The sequence below is a fragment of the Astyanax mexicanus genome, chromosome 1, assembly GCF_023375975.1.
Source record: "Astyanax mexicanus isolate ESR-SI-001 chromosome 1, AstMex3_surface, whole genome shotgun sequence".
Classification (NCBI taxonomy): domain Eukaryota; kingdom Metazoa; phylum Chordata; class Actinopteri; order Characiformes; family Acestrorhamphidae; genus Astyanax; species Astyanax mexicanus.
In genome coordinates, this window is record NC_064408.1 from 42,862,326 (window position 1) to 42,878,095 (window position 15,770).

The 15,770-nt window shown below is 39.0% G+C and overlaps 1 protein-coding gene across 1 annotated transcript in view; it reads left to right on the plus strand.

Annotated features, from left to right (window-relative positions):
- The window catches only part of LOC103045204 (kinesin-like protein KIF3C), a 40,359-nt gene that overhangs the window by 11,304 nt on the left and 13,285 nt on the right, over window positions 1-15,770 (plus strand). The window contains exons 4-6 of the mRNA XM_049466998.1: window positions 10,186-10,287; window positions 11,255-11,377; window positions 15,357-15,475. Coding sequence (XP_049322955.1) covers window positions 10,186-10,287; window positions 11,255-11,377; window positions 15,357-15,475 — 344 coding nt within the window. The remainder of the gene's footprint in view (window positions 1-10,185; window positions 10,288-11,254; window positions 11,378-15,356; window positions 15,476-15,770) is intronic.

The window sequence follows — 15,770 nt, forward strand, 5'->3', positions numbered from 1 at the left end:
TTATACTGATCTTATTGTGATGTGGTGCTGGGTGAGCACCAGTGTTCAGAACACAACATATGCTGGATTAAACTGTTTTTGAGGCTGCTGTGGAGCTGGTTGACCAGTTTATTTATTTCCAAAACTCATAAAATGCTATGTATGCTTGTCTGATTCTTGTTTACTAATATAGTGGTGTTCAGAAGACATCAAATAACTATTTATAGTGTGTTTATACAGATTTAGTGCTGGTGGTATGCTAGCTCTTTATCATACTGAGTTATAACCACAGCATTTGCTGGTATATACTGTTCTGGTGCTGGTACAGTGCTGGTGTATCAGCATACCACAAGTAACACAAGATATGTTGGTTTATACCTGTTTATGTACGCAAGGAAAAGAATATGTTTTAAAACCAAATGTGTTTGCTAATAATACAAGCCAAATCTCCTGGTTGTGTGACCTGTAATGCTATAAAGGAGGTAATGGCCTAATAGAGTTACATTCAAGACTAAGAAAGTCATGGGGATTTACTTTGTAGCTAAAAACAGGGTAAACACTTAACCCTCTAAAAAAGCACTTTCTGATATTTCCTGTGCTCTCATCGTGTTGGTAATGAAAAACACCATATCTTGAACAGTCAGATATGATATGAGGCTTATAAAGCTTGTTTTAAAAGGACTAAATCAGTGAATGCACTGTCAAGTATTTTTTTAAAGGGGGTAGCTAACTAAGTTACATAAAGCTAAACTAAGCAAACAAAACTTTAATAATAAAAAAAAACAATTTCTTTTAAAGTCAAACGAGCGCTGCATGTAAATCTACACAGATTTCTCTCCTGAAAACTGTTTATTTGAGTTAGATTTTCAGATTTCCAAAAAGGCAGCAGCATTAGCATTAGCGGCTAACCACTAGCGCTTTGCTGCCCAACAGCGCTACACTGAGGAACCCTGATACCTCTTTTCCACCAATGAAGTGCTAATGCCAGAGCCGGTTTTTGCAAACTTTTTAAGAACCGGTCCATGTTTGCACTGCAACGTTTCCAGGTCAATAGGCTAATGCTAATCAATGATCTAAAACAACCTCTTTAACTTTTTATTAATGTTCACATGAAATTATGTAATGCACTTCAGTGTGTTCCAGGCTGGATATAAGGGGTGACATAAGAGATTGTCGAAACCAGGGAGAAAGAGAGAGGGAGAGAGAGAGGGAGAGAAATAGGGATTAGTTAGCAGTGAGCAAGCACTGTTAGCTATAAAAAGAGCCTGAAAGCACTGAAAGTGGGTTATTGAACGCTCTTTGGCCTGAAATATGGGACATGCTGAAAGTCAGCTGGAAGATGCAGTCTGTAGCCTGAGGGGTGTACAGCACTATCACTGCACTGTATATTGTTTGTTATTGGCCGTTGACCCAAGTGGGTTCCTATTTAGTATTGGGCTATATAGTGAGAAATAGTTTGGTTTAGTTTATTAAACAGAAGAAAAAGAACATGAAACAAGTGAATTTCTTTAGTCAGGCACAAATATTTTAACTACTTAAGTGTGTTTTTTTGTATGTTGGTATTCATTATGTAGAAGATTTTTCTGGGAAAAGAAGGAACAGAAATTCCAGACTAAACTACAACGCATTTAGCTGATACGATGCCTCTAGATACAATGAATTTAAATGTATAAGCAATATGAAATATTTATTAATTGCAGCTGGTTGACTTAAACACATCATAAATGCATGGCTGTGTGTCCACATCACCTTGCCTCAGAGGGCATTGTTGGAAAAAAACATTTTTCACATCCTAAAATTCATTTTCCTAGAATTCAAATTTATAATAACCACAGGCTGGGGTGGAAATGGATCCCTATTCAGGTGTGACATTGAGGGCACTACATTCTCCCATAGTGTACTTTATAGTACACAGCACAACACACCTTCGCAATTAAGCAGAGTAAAGACTTTTAACACCACTAACTAGATTCCCCTCTCAAGAGTCCAAAACCACCACTAACATACAACACAACAAACTGTGTGGACCACATTTAACCACAAACCAGTGTACAGCAGCAGCAGTTGGAAAGCAAAAGGAATCCCTTCCAAAATAATGGAGTTTTAAGCAAAAGCTAAGCATCTACTTTTGTTAGCATTCCTACTCTGAGCTCCACAGTGTAGTTCTGCAAGAGAATTCATGGCTCTCTCAGCTGGTGCATAGACTTTGGGCCCTATTTTAGCGATCTATAGCGCAGCTGGATTTAGGGCTAGTCGGTGTGTCTTTGGTATTTTGAGAGCGCAATAAAACACTGTGCAAGGCTCGAAGTACGCAAAAGGCATGTAATAATTCTTTTAATTAATCATGGGTGTGTTTTGGGGGTAACGTAACATAAACCAATCAGTGTGCCAGTTGTCATTCCCTTTAAGAGGCAGGTGCTCGCTGATTTGTGTGCATTCGTATCTTAACAGTGCGGCACTTTTGTACATCTCAGCAGAGGATACTGACCTGTGTTCATGCTGTAAAGGTATGTCAGCAGCTCATTTAATGTAACAGCAATGTTATTTTATTCTTTATTTTCTTTATTGTTGAGTTAAATTTACGCTGTGGAGTGCATCCATGTGTATGTGTTCTACACGCATGGCACACCTATAGGAATGGACTCTGACGATTGAATGTTCTCAGGGTTTTAATCAGTCAGTGGCGCACCTGTGTTTTCTGCCGCCAAAATAGTAACACCTTACTTCCAGACCACCTTGCCCAACAATGTAGATATTTTCCCAAACTCCAACCCTATTTTGAGGGTTGAAGCATATGCCGCGGGATAGTATGGAAAAAAATCTAAAATCTAGGATTTGACATGGTGTGGGGTTGAGAGAATGCCATTGATGACATAATTGCCAGGCATGTCAAACATTTTTTTAAGACAATGCAAAACCACATGCTGCACACATTACAAACCCCATGGCTACGAAAGAAAAGGGTACAGATACTGGGCTCGTCTGCCTGCATTACAAAGTGGTAAATTCTGATTTTGGCTTGCAAGTAAAGCTAAATAATAGAGTAATATAAGAATGAGTAGGGATCCATTTTTGTCCCAGTCTTGGGTTTAAAATTATATGTTGCTTTCTGCCTTTGGTAATAAGGAAGCCATTATCTAATGATTTGGCTAGAGTAGTGTAGCCTACTAATCTTAGTTGACATAACAGTTTGCTATCTGGCCCCCAGGCTGTAACTAGGCCCGCATAAAATGTGTGTGTGTGTGTGTTAGATAAAGATGAGTGGAGATAGAGGGCAGTAATAGAATTGTGCAGTCTGTTTATATTTCCTCTTGCTTTGATCACTGAGACACATCTTTCCTGCCTTATCAGAGCAGATTTCCAGGTCAGCTAAAGTTGCACATATGAAACACACACACACACACACACACTCGTTTATTCTTCCTGAAAGGGAAACATGGTGAATGGCCTGGTCTAGTTAAGGGCACTTACGCACAGTATGTATGCATTTCCTTCAAAATTGGATATGGAAATTTCTGGGCTCTACTGTATGCTGTGTATTGTTGTGTGTGTGTGTGTATGTGTGTGTGTGTGTGTGAACTGGGTCACACTGTGTGTGAATCAGCGGTAATTAGCTAAATGTCCTGACGAGGCCAAACAAAGCACATTCTTTCACTTAGAGCCATGATTGGCTGACCTAAGGGACTGGTAGGCCAATCATAATTGGCCTTGGAACCATATTCCTTTTTTGCCAGCAGCCGGCCAATCAGTGGGCAGTTGTCAGGCAGGTCCTGGGTCAGAGAAAGAGGTTGTTTAAGCATTGATTAATGCTAAAAGCTACATAGACAACTGGAGCCCTGCTTTCTACGAAGAAGCATTAGAGTGTGTGAGTGATTTAGGGAGTGAGTGAACTGTCCAAATGGGTGTGTGTGTACACAAATGGGTGTGTGTACAAATGGATGTTTATGTGTGTGTTTGTGTGTTGTGCTATGGAAATGCACTAGGAGGCCTAGAAATGGCCCAGACTAATAGCCATTATCAGTATTGGACTAAAAGCAGTAAAGAATGCTGATCTGGATATCTGGATATCACCAGTACTGGGTGTCTGTATCAGAGGGGGAAATCAGCAGAAATTACCGGAGTGAATATTGGGAGATCCAATTCAACTCTGTCACAAATCTTGCCTGGATCTGTAAAGCAGTATATATAGAGTAATAAAACACAATTATAGCATATAGAGAGTACTTGGAATATAATAGGGCTACTCTATTCACCATATTTTATTGTTACCTTGGTATGATAACTGGTATCATCACATATTACAATAATTTAAACAGGTGCTTGTGTTATGGAAATCATTCTGATCATTATTGATTACTTCAGATCTGTTTAATGGAAAAAAAATTCTAACCTCTTATTGATTTAAATATGTGTACAGTAGAAAAAACGGCTCTTTATTATAGATAAAATCAGAATTATTGTAAACACACAGGTTTGTAGTTTTTTTTTTATGTGGACAACTCTAAAAAACCAAAAGCCAGCATCCAATAGCAGTAGAACTGCTGTAGAGCTTAACTTAGTGAGAGTTTATTGACATTAGGATTATGTATTTTATATCAGTATTTTATTATTTACTCACAAAATTACACTAGACCTAAACTCTACCCCTAATCATAGCTGCAGTACACCTATACCAAGCTCTAACTTGACCTCAGTATGTGAATCTGGAGTTTTCTGAATAACTTTAGTTTACTATGAAATTTACTCTTTATGTCTGAGCTAAATGGCTTTTCATGTGCAGTTTAACCTGATTTATTACTCAGGTAATTACTGAAAGTCCAATGAAATATGTGCTGTGCAGAAACACAGGACATTTTTCCTGTATTCAATTTCCTGCTCTGCTCGAGACAGATCTGACCAAAAAGCAGAGACAACAAGCTTACGGTACATGGTTTATTAAGACTCATTCTGTTGAACTTCCTTCTGTGAAACCAAACTAAACGAAGGAGGAAAACTGATTTAGACCAGAGAAACAAATTAAAGTGTGTAAAAATACCTAATTTCACCCTCCACAGATATCTAACTGGAATTTGAAACCAAATAATTCACAAAACTAACAGTTTATATGTTAATTGATAGTAGTTTGTTTATATGATGTTTGTTTCTAAATGAAAGGGATAAACAGCTGATTGAAGCAGAGAGATATAGGCAGAATGAAAAAGGTGGGAATAGAGTGAGAGAGGAGGGGGGCTACTGTTATGTATTATAAATAAAACATTACAGTGGCTGGTGGTTATTTCCTGACAGGGGATGTGTCATCACTGCCTCATCCTGCCTGCTGCTCCACCAGCCAATCACAGCTTAGATCACGGAACAATTACAGCAAAACAGGAAATGCATCACCAGATGACCAGAGGGGGTCTGGGTGGGGATTTCAGTACATCAATTAAAACAAACAGATCTTAAAGATTTAATTACACTGAATCATTATGAGCACACTCACACACACATTTAAACACATGAGAACACACACCCACACACACACACACACTCGTAGCATGAGTCCTCAGCCAACAGTGTTGTTCTCTTTCCCCTGTTTCCTTCCTCACAGCCCAGAGCCGGAAAATCTCTGCAAACAATCTGTGCAGGAAGACCTGTGTGTGTGTGTGTGTGTGTGTGAGAGAGAGAAAGAGCAAGACAGAAGAAATATGAAGGGAGAGTAAGACAGAGACACAGACAAAAGAAGGAGACAAATATGGGGAGACTGAGAAAGATAGAAATGGGTGTAAAGACGGGTAAAGAGTGAGAAAATGAGAGAGGGTAAAGAGGGTAAAGATGGGTAGAGAGTGAGAAAATGAGAGAAAAAGCAAGAGAAGTGATTATACGTATAAGGTATATATAGAAAAAGAGAGGGAAAGGTAGAAATGTTTCAAAAGAAATATGGGTTAAGAGCAAAAAAGACAGAGTAAGTGAGAACTGGATTGAGAGTAAGAATGTAAGAGTAAAAGAGAACATGTTAAAAAGCAAGAGGTAGGTAGAGAGTAAGAGGGAGAGTAAAAAGAGATATGGTTAGTTAGAATATAGCTAAAATGCGCAAAAGTGAAATGGAAAGGATTTGGCGAGTGAATATATCAAGCCTCAATTCAGTATTTCCTGAGTATTACTACATGTTCCATATATACTTGCAAAATTACTTAAAATCTTTTCATTTTTGTTAACAGCCCAAAAATATTAGAAATCTAAGCTAACTGTAAACAAAAGCACTTTACGCACCCAAATAAACAGTTTTCAGGAGAGAAATCTGTGTAGATTAACATCCAGCGCTCGTTTATATATATATATATATATATATATATATATATATATATATATATATATATATATATATATATATATATATATATATATATATATATTTAAGAATTACAGTTTTGGTTACATGGTGACATGTTAAAAATGCCTTATAATCTGGTACGCCTTATGTATGAAGATAGACCAGAAAATAGACGTTTATTGATAGTGCTTCTTATAATCCGGTGTGCCTTATAGTCCACTAAAATACAAAAGGTTATACCTAAAGAGGTGGGATGTGTTAAAGACACCTGTGTCATGTTCACAGCCGGCCAAACCAACATACTCATCACAAATCAAGAGCAAAACTGATTCAGATCTCTCTGTTTTGCTTGTTTAGCAGTTTAGCAATCTAAAGTGCAATGGCGTGCAGTTAATATAGTGGGTACCCCTTCTGCAACACATTGAAGGACAGCCTTTAAAAAGGCTATTTAATATGATGTGACACAATATTTGTCTCATTTACCGTTGCAATTCCATTATAGTTATATTGAACTAATCCAGCATGCGCTCTGTTTTACACAGAGCAATGCGTAGCCCCTTCAGCACAGCGCTGAGAAGGGGTTAGACAGTCATGGCCCCGCCCCCGGAGTGAAAATCATGAAACTGATTGGGTAGATTGTCCTGCGACTTTGCTAATATACTCATTACTACACCCTTCTCAAAATCAGGAGAAGGGTCACGCAGCCACGGGGGCAGAAGCCATTTTAAAAAGCTTTGATTGGTTAAAACAGCTGTCAGTCAGATAAGAGTCCTGTAGATACTGAAAAACGCAGACTAATGCTTTGAATTAATCGCTGTTTTTTATTTGAGTTAATTTATAAAATATGCTTATAGTTTACAATAACTATAATATATATTTCCTGTTTAAATATTATGTAATGGTTAACATGCACCTATTGTCACCCCTTCTCTGAAGGGTTAGAAGGGCCTCACTGCACACCACTGCTAAAGTGTATTGTATATATAACTGTAGTAAATGAAACCACAACTAATTTCACATTTTTTTCAGCCGAAATTTCAAAATTGCACATGACTTTTTAAATGCTTGTGTAAGCAATAAAAATGGAAAGATGAGGGAATGATGGAGTAAGTGAGTAAGAGAGTGGTTGTGCCGTTAATGGTGAGTGTGTATGTGTGCATTTACTAATCCAGGAGGAACTGTGTGAGTGAGTGTGCATGATTGTGAGACTCTTAGTGTGTTTGCGTGTGTCTATTAGTCTCATGCAGGCATCACTCTTCACCGGTTCCCAGCATGTTTTGCTGCTTCTGCTGAAATATTGATGAGTCAGCGTCTGTGTGGTTGTGGGCGGAGCTTTGCTCTGTGGACCCTCTCCAATGAGGTCGCAGTTCGGACGCATTCGTAATGAACTCGTCTCATTCCGTCCCTGTTGCTATGGCGATGTGAAAGAAGGGGGGCCTGGATTTGAAGGCCATGCTGAAAAATCGCCTGGGTGCACAATGACGTGTACAAGTGTGCGTGCATGCTTGTGTGTGCTTTCGCACGTGTGTTTGTGTGTGTGTGAGAGAGATGACAGAACAACTCAGCTGGTAGCTCCCTTGAGGCTGCCTTTCTATTTTAAATCCTGGCAACTTGTTTCTGTGTTTTTCCCTTCCCTCTCTCTCTCTCTCCCTCTCTGCCACACTCATTTTCACCTCCATCACACAATCACTCACACACACACACTCACACACACACACACACACACACACACACACAGTGAGTAAGGAAAATACATACACAAACACAGGTGTAACCACCTGCTGTTGGCTGTTCAGTACAGTGTAAGCACTCTGACTAATTTGTGGTAAAAAGTATTGTGTGTTTTGTGCAGCATAACTGGAATGTGGTTTTGGTCACCTGCACATGTTCCGAAAACATCATTTGCAAATTCTCTCTGTATTCAGACACATATTTCTCACGATTCTTCAGATGCTTTTTATATGATTATAACTAAACTGCTTTCATGGTTTGTGTGTTTGATGACTGAATTGTGTGTAGAAGCAATGGAGACTTCAGGACGAGAAACTCAGAGCTCAGTAGCCTATTCACTTATAGTAAAAACAAAGAGACGATAAAGTGAAGTTTCTGACTGAGAGCACGCTCTCTCTCTCTGACTGAACATAACCTGAAATCGGATTCATCCACGCTGAAAGGAGACCGCATCACACCCACCCAGTTCAAAATGATTCTTCTGCATGCTCGGTGCAATTACCCATTCTCACCAGAGAGGGCCCTAAATCCCCTAAATCCCAAAACTTACGGACATCAGTGCTAAATTAAAAAGGGGAATAAATTAGTTGAAGTGCTTACTGTAGTACACTGCACCACTGATTAATAACTTTATTGAGCTGATATGCAGAAACATTTGGCACAGATGGAATCTGAGATTGTACAGTACCGAATTACATAATGTGTAATATACAGTGCACTTTCAAGAACTACTTTCTGTCTTTTGTTCCAGAGTCATCTCATTTACTTATTCTGTGTGTGTGTGTGTGTGTGTGTGTGTGTGTGTGTGTGTGTGTGTGTGTGTGTGTGAGGGAAGGAGAGACTAATGTTTGTTATTTTCTAATCTTCTAATCCCACCATTGATCCCACAGCCATAACACACTCTACTATCCTCTCTGTTTCTTTTTCTTTCTCTCTCTCTCTCTCTCTCTCTCTCTCTCACTTTTGCTTTGATTAGACTTTTCATAGTCCATTCATCACTCACTCTTCTCATCTTTATACACAGATAGACAGAAAGATAGATAGATATAAAGAGAGAGGGAGAGGGAGAGAGAGAGGTGTTGAGGTTGTGTTGGATTTTATCGTTCATTTATCACTCAACCTTCTTATTTTTATACATAGATAGACAGATAGATAGCAATACAGAGAGAGAAAGAGAGAGGGAGAGAGACAAAGATGCTGAGGTTGTGTTGGCTGTTCTGTCAGCAGCACATCTCCTCCTCCAGCCTGTCAGTGTGTATTGGCTGTTTTTTTTTTGGGTGGCTATTTTTAGTGTCTGCATTGTCCAACCAGTCAGTTTTCTAATGCAAACTAAACATGACACCACACACCCACACACACACAAGGTCCTCTATTCTTTTGGCCACAGTAATATTAAATATATCACTAAATAATGAGAGACATTGTCTATGAGTTGTGAAAATGTGTATGTGTGTGTATGTGTGTGTATGCTTCCTGTATTCCTTCCTGGTGAATTATTCCTTTAATGATATCAGTGGTTCTTTTCATCATTGCTGTGTTTATGTGTGTTGTCACACAGTGACTCATTACAGTGACTCTCTACAGACTGTAAATGAATGGGTTATTCTCGAATGAGAGATAAACAGGAAGTATCTCCCTTACAGTGGGCTCAGTGTGTGGGCTCTGGAAGCCCCCTGAGCCAGCTGTCCTTCACTTTGGTCACTAATTAGGGCTAAACTTAAGTATTAGTATTGTTACAAAAGTAATACATTGCTATATTTGAATGATTGTAATTAAATATATTTTTATTATAACAGAAGTGGCATTATATTGGTACATACTGTAATTCAGACCGGACAACCACTAACCAGTGTATTAGGCACAGCAGGGTTGCTGGGATTTTAGTCATTTTAGTCACTGCTAAGATGAGAGTGGGACCACCAGGCCATAAAATCCAGCCAATAGCAGCTCTGCGGTCACTGTGGTAACTGATCCCCGCTCAAGGGCTTTTAGATGGTTAATACAAACTAAACATCATCAAATGAGCTACTGTCTCTTACTGTAAACCATTATGATAGAGATGTAACAGAGGGGTTTCTGAGAAAGTGCATAGTGGGTGTAGATATGGGGGGGTTGAAATGTATCTGTGTGTACTGATGCTGATGTTGATCTTTGGTTGCTAGGCAATGGAGAGCAAGCTTCTGGTTGGAGGAAAGAACATTATTGATCACACTAATGAACAACAGAAGATGCTGGAGCAGAAAAAACAAGAGATTACTGAGCAGGTAACTTTTAACACACACACGCACACACACACAGACATTTTTATTGTAAAAATAATTATTTAGACTGTTATTTTAAGTCATCAGTTATTAAAAAAAATATGTATCAAGCCAAATATTAACCCTTTTCATTGGAAGGTATACTTTCCCAGACAAAATGCAATAAACAACATTATTCTCATTTTATTCCATTTATTTAATTATAGAATAAAATTATTATATTGAAATTACCTCCTTTGAAACAGCAATGAGCTTTTAATTATGAGTTCAGTATTCAGGTATTGGGCTTAGAATAGAATGATTTTTATTTTATTTAAATATCACAATAAGTAAAACCTATATACACATATAAAACACTATTTTTCAAACAAATATTGTTATTTTAGTATTTTGCACAATAAACCCATAATATAATTATAGTGTCAAGCCTATTAAATACATACTCCTATTGTCCTGTAATGCACTAATTTACCCTTTACACAAGTACACTAAATAGTAACACACATAACATGACCTAGGAAACACAGTAGCTAGTACCAAAGATACAAATAGCTTTTCAATAATCCATCAAGGAATGTCCTAGCAAATACCATGGGAGCCACTAAGCAACACTAAGCAACCACATGGTATACTTAAGCAACGACCTAGTACAACATTAGCAACCATCTAGGCATGGCTTAGCAACTAACTAGTAGCAAACTAGTGAATATCATATAAACCACATGAAATACCATAGGAACAAGCATCTGCATCATAATAGCAACTATAGCATCTAGTAACACTGTTGCACCCACCTAGCAACATCTGGAACACCACATCAACCATCCAGCAAACCACTAGCCTTGCCAGGGGCTTGTTCATTATATGTGTTACTTATTATTACCAATATACTCAAGAGTAAGAGCTCTATCTGCAGTTATACAGTAACATTTGTGAACATGTTTGCATCATTGCATGTCTGTGTGCGCAGACGCGTAAAGAGCGGGAGATGCAGCAGATGATGTTGATTCAGGACGAGGAGACGCTGGAGCTGAGAGAAACATTCTCCTCTCTGCAGCAGGAGGTGGAGGCCAAAACAAAAAAACTGAAAAAGGTGAGTTGTAACACATACAAGGATACAAGGTTACAAGCACATCATCAGTGTGGACAGTAGAACTGGTTTCTCTCTATGTTGGCTACACACACACACACAGTCCCTCCATGTTGATAGGTTGTATTTGGTTCCCTAACTCCTCTGTTCTTTGCTCCCTTTGACCCCTGGACCTCTTCCCTGACCCTGTGGATATGCGTTCCTCCCTTTATCAGTACAAAAAGGTTTGTCCGGTTTATGTTTCCTCAGCCACTGACTGTGCCGCCAATGCTAACGCCAGCACCAGCACTAATGCTAATCTGCTAACGGACTACTTTCTATCTAATAATCTTTAACCTGTCCAGAGATTAGGCTGCACTGTATTTATGCAACTACTTTTGACTGAAAATATATAGTTAGGTAGCTTAATCAAAGCCATCCAGACATGCATATATCGTATTTTCTGCACTATAAGGCGCACATCATTTTCCCAAAAATTGTCAGTGGGCCTTTCAATCCGGTGTGTCTTATCTTTGAATTTTACCAGTAAGGTTGTAAGCAGCATTAAAGCCACTCAACTGAAGTGCAGCATTTATACAGGAGTTTCAGTTTAGTTCTCCACCACTGAGACTCGAGTAGCATTAGCATTAGCCGCTAAGCGCTAGCTACTTAGCCGTTCAGAGGGGAGCATTATCGGCCTGTGGCCTGCAGCTAACCCCGGCTAGCACTGCTGAAGCAGCATAAGCATTAGCCACTAACCGCACTAAGAGCTAGTTAGCTCTTTCTCCGTTAAAAGGGGAGTATATCGCACTGTAGTCTGTGTGCTTAACATATTAAAACAAGCTACGTTGTACAGACCACTAGATAATATTGCCCTGGCTGAACGAAGTGTAGTGCTGTCGGGCAGCATTAGCCGCTAACCAATAGCGGTTAGCCGCTAATGCTCCAGTGCTGGAAAAATTTGTAAATCTAAGCTTACTGTAAATAAACAGAAGCGCATTATTCACCCAAATAAACTATTTTAGGAGAGAAATCTGTGTCGATTAACATCCAGTGCTGGTTTGACTTTAAAAGAAAGTATTTTTAAGAATAACAGTGTACTTAATTTAGCTTAGCTTTGCTTAACTTAGTTAGCTACACACAGCAACGAGACCTGCTGAATTAGAAGTTCCTTATAGTGTCTCCTAAAATGCGCTTTATAATCCAGTGCGCATTATGTATGAAAATAGACCAGAAAATAGACCTCTATTGTTGGTGCGCCTTATAATCCGGTGTGCCTTATAGTGTTAAAAAATTGGTAACTATAAATATATATATGTAGTCTGTTTGTTTACAGATTAATACTCCGACAGGTGAGAACAATCAAGACATGACACCATAGCAGCACTTTAAACTACAAACCTATGTAATAAGCTCATAATGTTGGCAGCCCTAGTGCCAAGCTGAATGACTGAAAGACTGTAACACCTGGAGTTGCTGCAGGCCATAACCAGCCTCCAACTGATAAAGAAAAAAGAAGAACATAATGTATGCTGAGGATTGTAGGAATTACTACTTAACATTACACAGCAGTCAAGAATAAACACCAACATGCTCTGTTTGGCACTGCTGCCACATCAGCAGTCAAACCAGACAAATCTTTCTCCTGAAGCTAAGTCAGTTTATGTTTCATGTCCTCAATCTAAGGGTACAGATATACTTGCTGTTAACTATGCATTTAAATATGCAGGATGAATACCTCATGTATTGTGCAGTGCAGCACTCAACAGCATCAAACAGATGAAAAGTTTTGATGAGCAGCTGTATGATGTGTCTTCGCCGCTGCACAGTGACAAATTTACTTGTCAGTGTAGTTGGTGAGAGATCACCCTTGCTTTAAAAGCCAATGTGGACACATTGTATGTCTGCGCATGACAGAAAATGCTGGTGTGTTTTGTCCAGCAGCCATCAGAGATGCCTGAGCTATCCTCTAGTCATAGAAGCTTCCAGTAACACACATAGCACAAAGGCAAATACGTTCACAATGAAGCCGGTTGGCTATGTGAACAGGTGGACAAAAACAAAAAAGTATAGCCAAAGCTGAAAGACTGTCACAGGCATTTATCACTGTGTCATTGAAATCTGCCTTTGGACATTAACATTCATCAGTTTTATATCTTCTATTAATGACACACCCAAAGTCAAGGCGATAATAACTAGTATTGGGTGCCATATCTTTTGCCATGTCCTATGATAGCTAAATAATGCCCCCCCTAATCATCTGGTGGGACATTGAATGTGGTTGAATGTCCGTGATTTTAATTTTAGCAATGTTAAATTGCTTGTCCGCAGAACTTTGGAAATAGAATGTTAAATCCATCTGGCAGCCACTATCAGACTTTGCTCCAACTCTATAATGACAATTTATGCTAGCCAATGCTTAACATTACTCACAAGATAAGACCTCATGACTTTTGTTTTGAGGTGTGGGTGTTCCCAAAGCCCTCTTCTGAGGACATACTTCATGAATGACCAAGTTGCACACTGGTAGTGTGATTAAACCAGTAAAACTGAGAATAAAGGGGCAATTAATGTGACATTATGTAGGTGAACAACTCCGACAGATTGGGATCACAGCCAAAAAATCTCTCTGGTGATGATTTTGCATGTGTGGTTCATGATTTGTGCCCAATCAGGACTCCCATATTAGTGTTCTGAACAAATTAACAGCCACGATTCCTGCTCCACCTGCCTGGCCTCTATCCTGTCATCTCTGCACCAGTCCAGTAACATACTCTCACTTCTTACTTTACACCTTTGACCTCCATTACTGCTCTTGCTGATCTTCCACCCCAACAGTGTAAGTAAAGCTCTTTGATTGGCCGAGCTTCAGACAGTTTTCCCACAGTAACACAGATTGAATTTCCTACCCTTCACTCACTGCATGAAGCCCCTGTCTTCGAACAGGACATGTGGATAATGTAATGTGATTAATGGATGCATGAATGGATCGGTGGATGGTTGGATGAGTGGGTGGGTAGAGGGATAAGTGGATATATGTTTGAGCTTTCGGGGGATGGTCAAGTAGATGGATGGGTGAGTGAATAGATGTATGTATGGATGGATGGATGGATAGATAGATGGATGGATAAACGACTAAACTGGGATGAATGAATAAAGGACTGGATGTACTGTATAGATGAGTAAATGGATGTGTGGATGATCTAATGTGATTAATGGATGCATGAATGGATGGGTGGGTGGTTGGTGGGTAGAGGGATAAGTGGATAGATGTTTGGGTTTTGGGTGGATGGTTAAGTAGATGGATGGGTGAGTGAGTGGATAGATGGATGGATGGATAGATGAATGACTACACTAGGATGAGTGAATGAAGGACTAGATGCACTGTATTTATGAATAAATGAATGGCTGGATGATGTGTGTATGGCTAGTTGGATGAGTGTATGGATGAACAGGTCAATGACACGGTGACAGAGCAGAGGGATTCATGGATAGGTGGTCATGTGGATGGATGGAGAAATGCTTGGATAGATGTTGGATGGAAGGATAGATGTGTGGGTGGATGAATAGATGGATGAGTGGGTAGAGATATAAATAGATGAGTGGATTTCCTTCATGGAATTCAGATTGACTTATAATGGTAAGGGTAAACTGATATTTGAAGGTTTTGAATGATGAGAGGAAACTAATGATTGAATGAATGAATGAATGATTGTATATTTAAACTTGAAATGGGTGAATTGATAAATGACAGGAAACAGACTGAATTGATAAATCAATGTAGAAAAACACGTGAGGGCAGCTGGGGGATGGTAATGGCATGTAGTTGGTTGCCCAGGAGACCATCTGTAACGTTTCAATCATTATCAGAAGAGCAGATCCAGATCAGTCATACACACCACAAACCACTTCACACATCAGTCATCAAAATATAACTGTGTTATTCTCTCTCTCTCTCTCTCTCTCTCTCTCTCTCTCTCTCTCCCTCTCTCTGTCTCTGTAGCTGTATGCTAAGCTGCAGGCAGTGAAGGCTGAGATTCAGGATGTAAATGATGAACATGTTAGAACCAGACAGGAGCTGGAGCAGACACAAAACGAGCTAACGAGAGAACTCAAGTTCAAGTGAGTAAACAAATGCACACATACACATGGCTAAATGCTAAACATGGTACAGAGATATAACAGTTGTTGATATTGTTGTGTAAAGTATACAAAATAATTTTTTTAGAAACACAGTATTTTATGGTGACAGTGGTTCATTTAGTGTTGTGTTTAAACCCAACCACTAGAAAGCAGTGTTGTACTCTCCTATCAAATCCCAATAACCTATTTTTTACCCAGACTTTATAAAAATGTTTTTTAAACTACTTAATTATAATTTTAACCATTACAATATAACAGTTTTCTAACAGTATCA